Source organism: Malus sylvestris, chromosome 14, assembly GCF_916048215.2.
Source record: "Malus sylvestris chromosome 14, drMalSylv7.2, whole genome shotgun sequence".
Taxonomy (NCBI): Eukaryota; Viridiplantae; Streptophyta; class Magnoliopsida; order Rosales; family Rosaceae; genus Malus; species Malus sylvestris.
This window is the reverse complement of record NC_062273.1, coordinates 24,786,291-24,799,650: the sequence shown is the minus strand read 5'-3', so window position 1 is coordinate 24,799,650 and position 13,360 is coordinate 24,786,291. Positions and strand designations below refer to the sequence as shown.

Sequence of the window (13,360 nt, the reverse complement as noted above, 5' to 3'; positions counted from 1 at the left end):
GGAATATATTTAAAAATAAAAATATTTTATTATTCAAATAATTAATGATGTTATTAATACCCAAGAACCTTGATCAAAAATTAAAAATGAATAAGATTTTAATCAATAAAATAACAAAAAGAAGGATGTGAACTTAATTTCTTCTAGCAAAAATCTCAAACGGACAAAGTTTGGATTACCAAATTTTCTCCGTCTCTGAGTGGTCACCGTATCTTCCTTCTCTTCTAGTTCCCAGTCCAAATCATAACTCCGAATTGTTACAACTCAAACAACACTTTACTTATTAAACTAATTAACAATGCAGATTTAAAATCAAAATCCTCCAAATCAAATCAATAAAACAAAAACAAAAACAAAATCAAATTAAAAATTAAAAAAATTAGAAAATCAAAAGAAGTGCAGATTAAAAGCAAACAGAAAGATGGAGACAGAGCATGAAGTAAGAGCAGCTTTTCTAATTCCTTATTAAACCGTATGTCTATCTACCTATATATATATATATACACGCACACGCAAACATGGAACCATATGAATCCAGTCTTAGTGGGTTTTCATTATTTTCGAGATCCATCATCGGAAACCTGCAATTTTCGTGGAAAATCGTTCTGGGATTTCTCGTTTTCTGAGAAAAAAAACTTCCGACCACTTCCATCAAATTTTCAGCAAAAGTTACAACCTTTGAACCCGCGACTTTAATTAACGTTTTCAAAGTCCTTCCAAATCTTCAAAACCGTCATTTGTCAAGTCATCTGTTCTGTTCGATTTAAACCGCAACCCTGATAACCCGGGGCCTCTGCGTTAAAGCTTCAATCTTCACCGTCCATCTGGCGATCAAACTCGGTTTTCTTCATCTGGGTTCTGCTATAAATCCGTCCTCGAGTGTTTGAGTTCTTCACACACACTCACTCACTCACTCACTTTGTTTTTTTTTTTTTTTTGCGGTCCTCTAGTTTCTTTGTTTTTGCAAAAATGGCCAGCTTTCTGGGGATTTTTACAATGAGGAACTTGCTCGTGCTGTCTCTGGCTCTTAATCTGAGCTTGGTTCTGAGGGTGGTTTACGAGGGCGGGAAGGATGGGGGCCCACATGGGTTCTCTGTGGAGGAGCAGAGAGGGCCGTCAATGGCGGACATGGGTTTTGGGAAGGAAGCTCAGGCGACGCAGAGGACGCGTCTGTCAGTTTCTTCATCTTCTGATCAAGATGTCATGGAGAAAGTTATCAATCTCGACCAGTAAGTGCTTCAAGACTCAGTTTTCTTTCTTAACTTTTTAAATTTGTTTTCAATTATATCATCTAATCCCTCCACTAAGATTTCTTAAGTATGTTTTAAAGTTGTGAAGTGATTTTTACATACGCGTTTTCTTCTCATGCACAATTCTATTTATTCGAGCATTTTAAATTGTAAAAATTCGAGACCACAAACAAACAGGGGTCCATATTCTAAGGGACAAGGATTTTCTCAGGATCTTTGTGGAGATCAAAAGATCAATCAATTTTATATGCTTGTCGTACTGCAGTTAATTTTTGTTAGAAACTATTTATATTCAATTTTAAATATATATTTTAAATAATTTTTAATCGCACAATGTACAATAAACATACAAAATTGATTGATCTTTCGAATCCCACAAGAAGGATCCGAAGAGGATCTTATTCCTATTCTAAGTATCTTTTTACTACTTTAATAGTAAAACTGCGACATAATCAACTAACTCAACTCACGTCCCACTTGTTCCGAGTATATGACCTATCTATAGTTGTGAGGGTAAGTAACGATTAAGATTAACACTATCATTAAGCACATTCCAAATTGAGATGTGATATCTATATCCTCTTTTTACTTCTCACAGGTTTTTTTAATTTTTAATATGAAACAATGGTATGTGTGAACTAAAAAAAGAATGTGTGAATAGAGCATCTCTTTCAAATTCTTGTCGAAGTGAATAGCTCAAGACCAGGGGCAAAATTGTCAATTTGAATTTCGTGAAAAATGGGAGGCATGGAGAAGTGTCAGGTATAGCAAGTGTGTGATGGCATATGAAATCTAATAAAGGGGGTCAAAATAATGGAATATTATGTCAGAAACCTCACTTGACGTCACTGATATTTTTGCAAAAAAGAGCTCAAACAGTAGCAATTTTCAGTTTTTGACTCAAATATTATTGCTTTCCTCATTTTTTTTTTCTGATTATTTTTTGTTTACAGTTTACTGTGCTGACAATTTAGGGATAGGATGAAAAAAGGCAGGAGAGGTTCTTATTTTGGAGAGATTTTTCAATATTTCCATCACACGAAATGGTACATCACGTGTTCCTATATAAATGGTGGGTTATGTGGGTTAAAATGTTAATAACTTAAAAATTAAAATATTTCACTACTTGCATAAAAACACGTAGTGTACCATCCGTTTCCGTTACTACTAAAAATTTCCCTTGTTTTGGGTTGAGATTTCCCATGGCGCATGTTAGAGTTGGCCAACCCTTTTGTACTCGATGACTGTTTTTCTGTCTTGTCATTTTCCTGTTCCCAAGCTATAGGCGTGGTTGTTCTTTTGTATTTTAAAGATTCCAACATGCACCATAGATGGTGGTAATTGAGACAAATTCGTGTTGATTATCGGATTGTCGGAATATCATTGTATCAATATCTAAAGTTAATCACGTAATATCATGTATTATAACTTTTCAAATAGCATGTTTGAGTAATTTAAAATACCGACTTGTTTCACCCAAGTTTTTCTCACCAAATTTTTTTTAGAGTTTATAGCAAAGCTGCCGAAGTTGGAGTCCCCGACGTGCATGTTTTTTATGGCAACTCTTACCCTAAGTGCTTGTTAGTATGGGGCACTACATGGGGGCTGCTTTTTGGGCTTCTGCGAAGTGCAGAAAAGACTAAAGTGCGCCATGGGCTGTCTGAGATCTGTAAAACTTTTGGCCGCCCAAGTTGTAAATTAACTTTTCATGGCCTTTCATTTTAGTCCCCATATCGGGATTGTCTGGATCTTACCACCCTCTGGGACCCACAAAAAATCTAACCCATCTGATTAAGGTCTGACGTTAGATGGATACACTAATCATTGATCTGCTGCTGCTGATCTACCTCCTTGGCTCCTTGCAATTTTAGAGAATCTCATTGCTGTGTGACAGACTTTAAATTTTAGGACATTATGTTTATAATCATTGTTTCTACTCTTTTGTCGGTTTTACGAGGAGAGATTTTACCGTATAATCGTTGAAGTATTTTCTGTTTTTATGTATCTCGTGACAGTGATAGATAATCATTCTATAGAGGGGATATTACAACAATTACGCTCAAGATTTTGCTTTTTGTAACTTTCATTATGTTTTTTTCACCCTTTTGACATGGAAAAAGGTGAATTTTAGAAAAAATTTGAAGACTTTCCAGTGATCCCACATCAAAATGCCAGCTTTGTAGTTTGTAGTAATTTTATTTTGTAACCAAGAGTTTACATGTTACTTTGTTTTTAACTTTTGGTGAATGCAGTGGTGACCCAACAATGTACGAAAATTACTGGCAGCAGATGGGTGGAAGAACCACGGTTGTGATCCCTGGGTGGCAGTCAATGAGCTATTTTTCAGATGTCAAAAACCCTTGCTGGTTTTTGGAGCCAGAGTTTGCCAAACAAATTGTGAGACTACACAATGTGGTTGGCAACGCCGCCACTGACGGCCGCCAAATCGTGGTCGGGACGGGTTCATCCCAGCTGTTTTTAGCTGCGCTCTATGCCCTAGCTCCAAAAGATGGATCCGAGCCAATAAGTGTGGTTTCTGCAGCCCCATACTACTCGGTGAGCTTGTTTGTTACTTTGTGTTTAACCGCGTTTTGCTTTGTTTAGTGCCTTAAACTTTTAGATTTTCGAATTTTTTAAGGTCACTAAGAACTTGTTCACTTGCTGGCAAATCAAGGCAAAGTCAAATGCATCAGTGATGAAACCACATTGTTTATTCTCCTAATTTTTTGTTTGTTTATATAATCACTTTTGTTTGTGGACATGCTTTTTTTTCAATGGCGTCCACTTTAATTAGAAAATTAATTACCGTAAGTCAGATATTTAGTGTGAAAGCGATGGCGTCATCTTGCTTAATCTCTCGGCTTCTCATGCATAATAAAGAGCATCTGTAAGAAGCCTGTAACTTAGTTACGAGCATTCACCCCTGGAAGTCGTGAGTTAGTTCACCTGAGTGACATTAATAATGGGGTGTGCTATCCACACACCCCATTTTATTCTTTGATCTTCTTCAATTCATCCGATCCGAAGGCCAAAAATTAAAAATGTGCGTAAGAAGTAAAATAGGGTGTGTGGATATCACACCCCTTAATAATGTGGTATTTAATTTGCCTGCCTTGCTTCTGAAGCTTTTGATTTTTGTGATCTTAAATATTTTTCTAATTTCAGTGTAAACATTTCAGATATATATTTTTTGGAATCTTAAGCTTTCATATAAATATATATATATATATATATATATATTTTAATTTACATCACATTTCACAGTCTGCTATCAACTCAAATCCGTAACATTTCAGCGTGTCTGGTTTTAGCAAAAGATCACGCTTCATTTTTTCCTTGGAAACTAGAAAGATATAGTTCATCGCGTGTTGGCGATAATTTGAAATTGCATTCTTTGCTGCTCGTTTGTAAATGTTTCTAAGATGTAAGGTGGCTGTTGATGGTTTCTTTGCAGTCTTACCCCTCTATGACAGACTGCTTGAAGTCTGGCTTGTACAAATGGGCCGGTGATGCCCGAAGCTTCAACAAAGAGGTGCCTTATATAGAGCTAGTGACCTCCCCAAACAACCCTGATGGATTCGTCAGGCATTCCATGGTCAATCGAACAGGGGGTATATTGGTTCATGACTTGGCTTACTACTGGCCACAATATACCCCGATTTCTTCTCCCTCGGACCATGATCTGACCCTGTTCACAGTCTCCAAAGCTACTGGCCATGCGGGAACACGCATTGGGTAAGCTCAATGCTGTAATCAGAGAGTCTTAGTTCTTGTGTCCTGGTTGTGTTGCTCTGCGAACACTAGTTTTCGCATTACGAAAAATGATCTCTACTTGAATTTCTCTTCCAGGTGGGCTCTTGTTAAAGATCTGGAAGTTGCAAAAAAGATGATCAAATTCATAGAGCTCAACACCATTGGCGTGTCCAGGGATTCGCAGCTCCGAGCTGCCAAGATTTTAGAGGTGATGACCAACACCTCTGAAAACCTTGGCAGCTTTGATTCCCACGAATCCTTCTTCAAGATTAGCTACCACCTCATGGCAGAGAGGTGGCAGCTACTTAGAGCGGCAGTGAACAGGGGCAGAGCGTTTAGTCTGCCCGATTTTACACCAGGGTTCTGCCACTTCCTCAACCAGGACTCCCAGCCTCAACCTGGTAAGTGAAAAATCATGAAACGATTAATTAGGAGTGTGTAAGACTAAACTTATCATAAATATAAGTTAAAAGATTAAGCTCATGAACCACAAATTTATACAAGTATTAAAATCATAATTTGATAAACACAATGACAAACTAACCCGTAAAAACAGTAGAAGAAGAAGCCAAAGCAGACTTCTAAACAGTGCACCTTCTCCTCTCTTGCAAAATCAAAAGTACTCAAACTAACAATAGGTCTTAGTTCAATATTGAACGTATGTTTTATGAGAGCAATTACCATTTTTTATAATAGATTAATCCTAATAATTCTCCTATTAGAACCACCATAGGATACTAACTATGAATCCAAACATATTATGAGTGCATCAGCATAATAAACTTTCAGTCTCACAAGGACTATGATAATCTGAATTAAATCCTACAAGAATTAGGATAGTTTTAAGCTTTCTAGCAAGACTTTTCTATGTCAATTGAAACATTACGACCGACCATAATATTCAGTTTCATACTCATATTCTAACATTCTCCTACTTGAGTATGAAAAATATTAATCACACAGTCTTTCATATTCATAGAAGTGATCACCAACTCTTTTGAATAACAAAAGCTTAACCTCACATACAACTTATCTATGCATTTTAAAGTATTGAACGCAAGAATATTTTCTGTTACATCACAGAATTAACTCGAAAGTCACAACATACTTAATTTGCACTTTATAATTATATGAACCAATATAGCAAAACCAAACCAATTTGCTCCCACTCATCTAGGCCATACTTAACACAACCAAGTTAAGTACAAGTTAATAGCAACTGTATTAACTAAAAATCATTCCAATACAATGAATGACTAATCAGAATTCATATGGAAACCAAATTTGTTTTATTTTGAATGCTAACTGACATAATAGGATCATTCTCAATACTTAAACAAATTAAGTAACACAAATAATTTAACCAATTGCTTCAATAAAACCATAAATTGGTTGACAAGGATCCAAATGAATTATAATGGCTGGCCTAAATACTATTAGCCTTATGCTTACATTCGAACATATAATTCTCCCACTTAAGCATAAGCAGAATGTACTGCACAACCAATAAAGAAACCAGAGATATGAACCAATTGGTTCCTGACTCCTCACCAATTGCATAATCTTAGTTTAGTCATATACACCTAAACCATTATGCAAACAGTCTATGTATCAAAACATAGTCACAATCCATTCGAAAAAACTTATCTCACATAAACCCAAATCACCAGTTTCAACAATGATCAAAATCAGAGCACAATATTTTTGCATTCAATTTGATTCGAACTAGTTCAATACCCATCGAGCAAGATCAACCAAAATTTGATAATGTCTGGATATAAAAGCACAAGTCATCTTGATTAAAACGAGATAATCAAGATCTCAACTTTTTAACTATAAGATTTACTTATAATGATTCTTTAACAAGATTGACATGTATCATAATTGATACTTCAAAATCTTAAACAATTCCACTCGATAGCAAACCCATAATTTGTCAAAATTTCAAAAGTAGTATTGTTGATGCACAAAACCGGAGGGGTCTTGGAACAACGTAAATCCGACCGTGAATCTGCAAGAAAATAAATAACACAAAATGTATCGTGGTTCACCCCAATGTTTGGGCTATGTCCACACTGATATTGTATTTCTCTGAGATGTTGAAGATGGAAAGAGAGAGAGCTTATGAGGGTGAGAGAGCTCTTCTCAATCTGAGAGGTTTGAAGGGATAAGGAGGCTTAAGAATTGGCCTCCCTCAATGAGGAGAGTGAGGAGTCCTTTTATAGAATAAGGGCTCCTCACTTATTACATATTTGCCCTTTCATTTGTTACATAATTACATTTGAGTCCCCCGAGTATTTATACGAGGTCTAAATATGGCGGCCCTAAGTATGGTACAAACAGTAGTCCCCCAAGTCCTCAATCAAGAGAGTCTTTTGGTCGGAGACTTGAAATTCAGTCCATGTGTGGGCCGAAGTAACTAGATATCGTCTAAAACTGATACTTGATATGAGGCGGTGCTCAAAGTGAAATGATGCTCAACTAGAAGTAGCACATGTTGGGAGGTTGCTCGGCTTGTGGCTTACGTTGCCTTGGTTGGCTTGGATTGTGGCGTTGAAGGTGAGGGAGTCATTTTTATAGAATAAGGGCTCGCTCCTCAATACATGAACGATGAGCTAGAGTTGATGCTCTCTAATGATGGTGAATGAATCATTTTTATAAAATAAGAAATCGCTCCTCAATACATAAGTGATAGGTTAGGAGTGATGCTCGCGGCGATGCGGTTGCTCAGCTGGCGGCGATGCTCTCTAATGAAGGTGAGGGAGTCTATTTTATAAAATAAGGGCTCGCTCCTCAATACATAAATAATGGGCTAAGTTCCCCAAGTATTTTTCACGAGGCCAATTGAGGCCCAATATATGGTACATAATGTAGTCCCCAAGTCTTCGATCAATGGAGTCTGTTGGCTCGAGATTTCAAATTGAATCCATGTATGGGCCGAAGTGGCGGTTGTTCGAATGCGCTATTTGTATACCCTGCACTGAAGCTTTATAGGTGAAGCTTTATAGGTGAAGCTTTGCAAGTGAAGCTTTTAAAGCTAGAGCTTTGTAAATGAAGTTTTCGAAGTTGATTGACATGAGTGATTCTCATGAATGTTGACATGAGTGATGCTCATGAATGTTTATGTATGATTGACATGAGTGATGCTTATGAATGTTTATGTATGATTGACATGAGTGATGCTCATGAATAATTTTAGAGTACTGGACGTACTTTTGATCACCTAGTCGGTGATAATAACGGCAGACTGCCAAATAATTTTGAAGTACTGGACGTACTTTTGATCACTTGATTGGTGATAATAGCGGCAGGTTGCCGAATAATTTTGGAGTACTGTGCGTACTTTTGATCACCTGGTTGATGATTTAGTGGCAGGGCGCTGAATAAATTTGAGGCCATAGGGCCCGACTCTTTTAGGCATATGGGCATTCGCCCTCCACATAACATTCCAGCCCATTATTTTGGGTTTGCCATTTTTTTAACTACCCTCTGATGGGGTTATACAGATGTCTCCGAAAGATAAGAAAAATAAATCATATCATTCAAAACAAAGGTTTCGACAGTTGCAGATCGTTGGTGCGTACTGCACCTACTGCGTACTGGGTTGTTACAGATCTTTTTTCATGTGCGTATTCCAGTGGCTTCTTCAGAAAAGTGGGAACATGCATGATGAAAATTTTCTTTTTAAAAAGTTGATGACATCTTCTGCTTGCCTTTACTGCACCCGTTTTTTTTCGGGAAGTTCATCCACAAACATGTGCAGCTTGGTCATGATTTCTCTTTATCCTTCTCCTTTTTCTTTTTCTTCCTTTTGCTTTTTTTTCTTTTCACTTTCTGCTTTGCTTTTACTGTCTTTTAGAAAATGGCAGACACTAATAACATAGTTAATAATAGAAAATCCTTGTAGATCTTCCCAAGAGCAAAAGCAGAGTCCTCCCAGCAAAGACAATAATGAAAGTGGCAACGAATTCAGCTAAAGTGGCTCTGATGGAGTTAGAGTGGGTGGCCTCGTCGGTAGTAGGCCCAGCTGCTAAGAAGAGGGCTGTTGTTGTGGTGACTGTTCATGCTTGAGGATGAGGTGAGGACTTCGTCTTGCTCTTCTACGCCGGTTTGCTTCTCCCTTCAGAAGCGCCGAAAACGAGGAGTAGCACCCCAAAACCAACACTAAACAACCCTTTATGCATCACTGCAACAGAGTTTGAAAGACCCTTAGGAGAACCATTATCAACTGGCAACAGAACTGGACTTGTAACCTTGTAATAGCTCCATTCAATTTGGCTCTCAGCTTTGTATGAAATGGGATTATCACTGCAATAGGCAAGCTTTGTAGTAGAAACATATAAAACTCCCATGACTGAACCAGCTGATGTGGACAAGTAACATGCAAATGAATTTTGAAGTTGCTCATTGTGAGTTGTCTCAAAGGTTGATCGAAAGATCTTCTCGTAACCACCTTCTGCTAGAACCTGTGTTCCTTGTGCAATTCTTCCCATGGCAGCATCAGCAAAACTGGGGCTTGTTTTTAAGTGCTGCCACATGTTTCCGGCGAGATCCTTCACCTTCTTCGTAGCTTCCCCCACCGACTTCCTCCACCTCCCAAACACATTCTGCACAGTCTCCACCGAATCTTTGAATTAGAGAGATTGTGAGAGCGTAGGGGAGGGAGCCACGTAGGTATTGGATCCCTTATGGGAAGAATGATCTGACGCGGCAGCGTGCGACTCGAACACCAATTCCGGCCTCCAATGAACCAATTTCTTCGACCCAGAACCCATGAGAGTGGAGATTGCCTCCGTCAGAGTCGGCTGAGCCTGAGCCTGCGAGCCCATCACGAAGCTCGCCTAGTTCGCATCACCATTTAGGGCTTCGGCTGCAGACTTTGGGTTTGGATCCTGGATGGTGGCCTTGGGCGAGTCCATCGTTCGGTTTAGAAGATTCCGGTGCTGACGCGAAATTGAATTGGCGCGTGGTGATCTGGTTTCTACGAAGCAAATTTTCTTGGATTTTCTTTTGCATTTCTAACTGGAAATCAACGTTGCAGAGGAGAAACCAGAGAGATTCATATCCTTCTTGTTGCTGATGAAGGAGGTGGATGACGGAGAAGCGGTGGAGCAAGCCATGGGTGTCAGAATGCAAGTTTATGCGGCGTAACTCTGATGTCTGTTTAAATCCTTGTCGTTCTGTTCCATCCAGAACCAGTAGGGAAGAAGACCCTTCAACCCTAGGGAAGACACATTTTTTGAACCAACAATTGTTTTCTCCTCATCCGACGAAAAGTCCAAGTCCACCGAGTCAAAGTAGTAGTCAAGCATTTTGTAATCCTTCAAAAATATTTCCTTTGGTGCAGCCACTTTGGATTCGTCAACTTGATCTGGCAAGCTTTCTGTGGCAACTGAACAGATTAGCCTCATGCTCCCTTGTTTGTCCCTCTTGTGTGATTTTGCAGATTCATTGTGGAGTGTGGTGAGGTTTTCATGGTGGTGAGATGAAAAATTGAGAAAGAACCGACATAACTTTTTGTGTCGTTTCCCACAGACGGCCAAATGTTGATACACAAAACCGAAGGGGTCTTGATACACAAAACTGAAGGGGTCTTGGAACAACGTAAATTCGACCGTGAATCTGCAAGAAAGTAAATAACACAAGGTGGTTCACCCCAATATTTGGGCTACGTCCACACTGATATTGTATTTCTCTGAGATGTTGAAGAGGGAGACAGAACTTCTGAGAGGGTGAGAGAGCTCTTCTCAATCTGAGAGGTTTGAAGGGATGAGGAGGCTTAAGAATTGGTCTCCCCCAATGAGGAGAGTGAGGAGTCCTTTTATAGAATAAGGACTCCTCACTTATTACATATTTGCCCCTTCATTTACTATATAATTACATTTGAGTCCTCCGAGTATTTATACGAGGTCTAAATACGGAGGCCCTAAGTATGGTACAAACAAGTATCTTATGAATTTTTAAAATCGCATCAGATGTGAATTAAAGGATACAGAGCAGCATAAGCAAATGAGAAACAAAAATTCCAGACCAAATCTTGCCAATCATTATCAAGTGAGAGAGAAGTAGGAACCCAGTACAAGAAAACCCCAAATTTCAATTCCAATGCTCAAATAATAAAAAAATGAGATCAATCTATTGTTTAGTTAGACTAATAGGGTGTGCAATTCTTTCTGGTTCCTCATTCGATACCTGATAGCTTCCATAGATATACAATCATATTTTGTTTTGTTTAAGGAACTTAAGATAATCATCCAACAAAATTTAGATTACTTATAGATTTAATACATAAAATCAAATCTCTTACACTTACAATATATCACGTGAGATGAGTTCCACTATCACAGCGAAATAGAATGCATTCATCATGCCGATACTAATGTGCATTCATATGTTTTATATGATCACACAAAACAAAATATGATTGTATATCTAATTCATGCTTGCCACATATTTGCATTCTTGTCGACAAGGCTTCACCAAACAATTTATATCATTTCATACAAGGTATAAATATAAGAGCCTTCACATGTTTTCAGTTATACATTGCACAGATTGGCATTAATGAACCCAAAGATTCTAAACTCCATCATTCACATATACGGCAACACCCCTAAAACCTATTATATGTAGTCTAACCAAAATTGGGATATGAATTATACTCATAATTTTAAAGTCATCATCATGGATACTTGTATAATCCAATTTTGCTTTTCCAGAATAATTCAAACCATTCAGACCCACATAAAAACCATAGGTATTTGGCAGCATCAATAAGTCAAATTATGAACGTTAATAAATCAAATTCTATTATCATAATTCAAAATTGAAAATCATGATGCAAGCTTCCAAGTTTCAAGCAAGTCAATGAGAAATCTTACATTTGCTTGAGACAACAAAATAGAAGCAAAACATTATTTTCCACCCAATCTAATTACACAGGCTCTAACTCAAAAGTAGAAGAGCATATGTGTTCACCAAATATCAGTCTAGTGAATCTTTATGCAAAAAAAAGATAATTTCATACATATCATATTAATCACAAGATTACCAGTTTCTTAAAATGATGAAAAACATAACTGCAAATACACAATTTGCATTCAATTTGATTTTCACTGGTGTTATCTATCGAAAGTCATTCAATGATGCCAAATAAAATTTTATAATTCTATATCTCAATTAAAATTGGCCGATCAAGATTTCAAAGAGACAATATTGACCGACTGAATTATTCGGCCCTTATAGCAACCCTATATGTATATCCCGGTATATAACCAATCTTAATACTGAATAACAAAAGGACCATGTGACAATTTACTCTTGACTTATATTTTTACAAACTTCTATATGAGTTTTACTTTTAATATAAAATTCCTACGAGTAAAAACATCGTCACTTTTATTTCTTTAAAACCCTAGAAATTTCTTTGCACTCCAAGGTCAATTATGGCTAACCCATCACGCCTATTATTGCTTTAATTTTAATACTATCAATTTGAATTCAAGAGCAAAGATCTTAGGCTCTGATACCACATGTAAGACTAAACTTATCATAAATATAAGTTAAGAGATTAAGTTCATGAACCACAAATTTATACAAGTATTAAAATCGCAATTTGATAAACATAATGACAAACTAACCCGTGAAAACAGTAGAAGAAGAAGCCAAAGCAGACTTCTAAACAGTACAGTTTTTAAGGGTTAGTTTGTCATTGTGTTTATCAAATTGTGATTTTAATATTTGTATAAATTTGTGGTTCATGAGCTTAATCTCTTAACTTATATTTATGATAAATTTAGTCTTCCAGTGTGACCATACATAACATTGTAAACATTTCTGAAGCGTTTAAAGTGAACTTTACTGTTTACCTCTTTTGCAGCTTTTGCATGGCTAAAATGTGAGGACGATCACGTGGAAGATTGCGAGAGCTTCCTAAGAGGCTACAAGATATTAACAAGAGGAGGAAGGCATTTTGGAGTTGGTCCAAAGTACGTCCGCATAAGCATGTTGGATCGGGACAACAACTTCAACTTATTTGTTAAGCGACTGTCCACGATCCAGTCATGACAGAGCCGAACGCTATGTTCTTCCTTATGATGTTCTATCTTTCGGCGCAAAGGTGGATGTGGACCTGTTGCAGAGGAAGGTGAGGGGAGTGTCGCATATTGATGTGGACCTGTTGCAGAGGAAGCAGAGGGGAGTGTCACATATTCGTTCATATGTTGAGTAGCAACGGAAAGTAATACAATCTGTATTCATCTATTTAAACGATATGATTTTTCAATGAAATTAACGAAGAGTCCAAATTCACCGGTCCTTCGAGAATGAAGTTTTCGGACAAAGTTTGCAGAAACAAT

General features: G+C 37.5%; 1 protein-coding gene across 1 annotated transcript; it reads left to right on the top strand.

Annotated features, from left to right (window-relative positions):
- The first annotated feature begins 384 nt into the window (after positions 1-384).
- On the top strand, positions 385-13,345 carry LOC126598571 (tryptophan aminotransferase-related protein 2-like). The gene is made up of 5 exons (XM_050264938.1): positions 385-1,229; positions 3,503-3,806; positions 4,705-4,985; positions 5,100-5,404; positions 12,883-13,345. The coding sequence occupies exons 1-5, from the start codon at positions 970-972 to the stop codon at positions 13,068-13,070; spliced, it is 1,338 nt and encodes a 445-aa protein (XP_050120895.1). The 5' UTR covers positions 385-969; the 3' UTR covers positions 13,071-13,345.
- Positions 13,346-13,360: the final 15 nt, after the last annotated feature.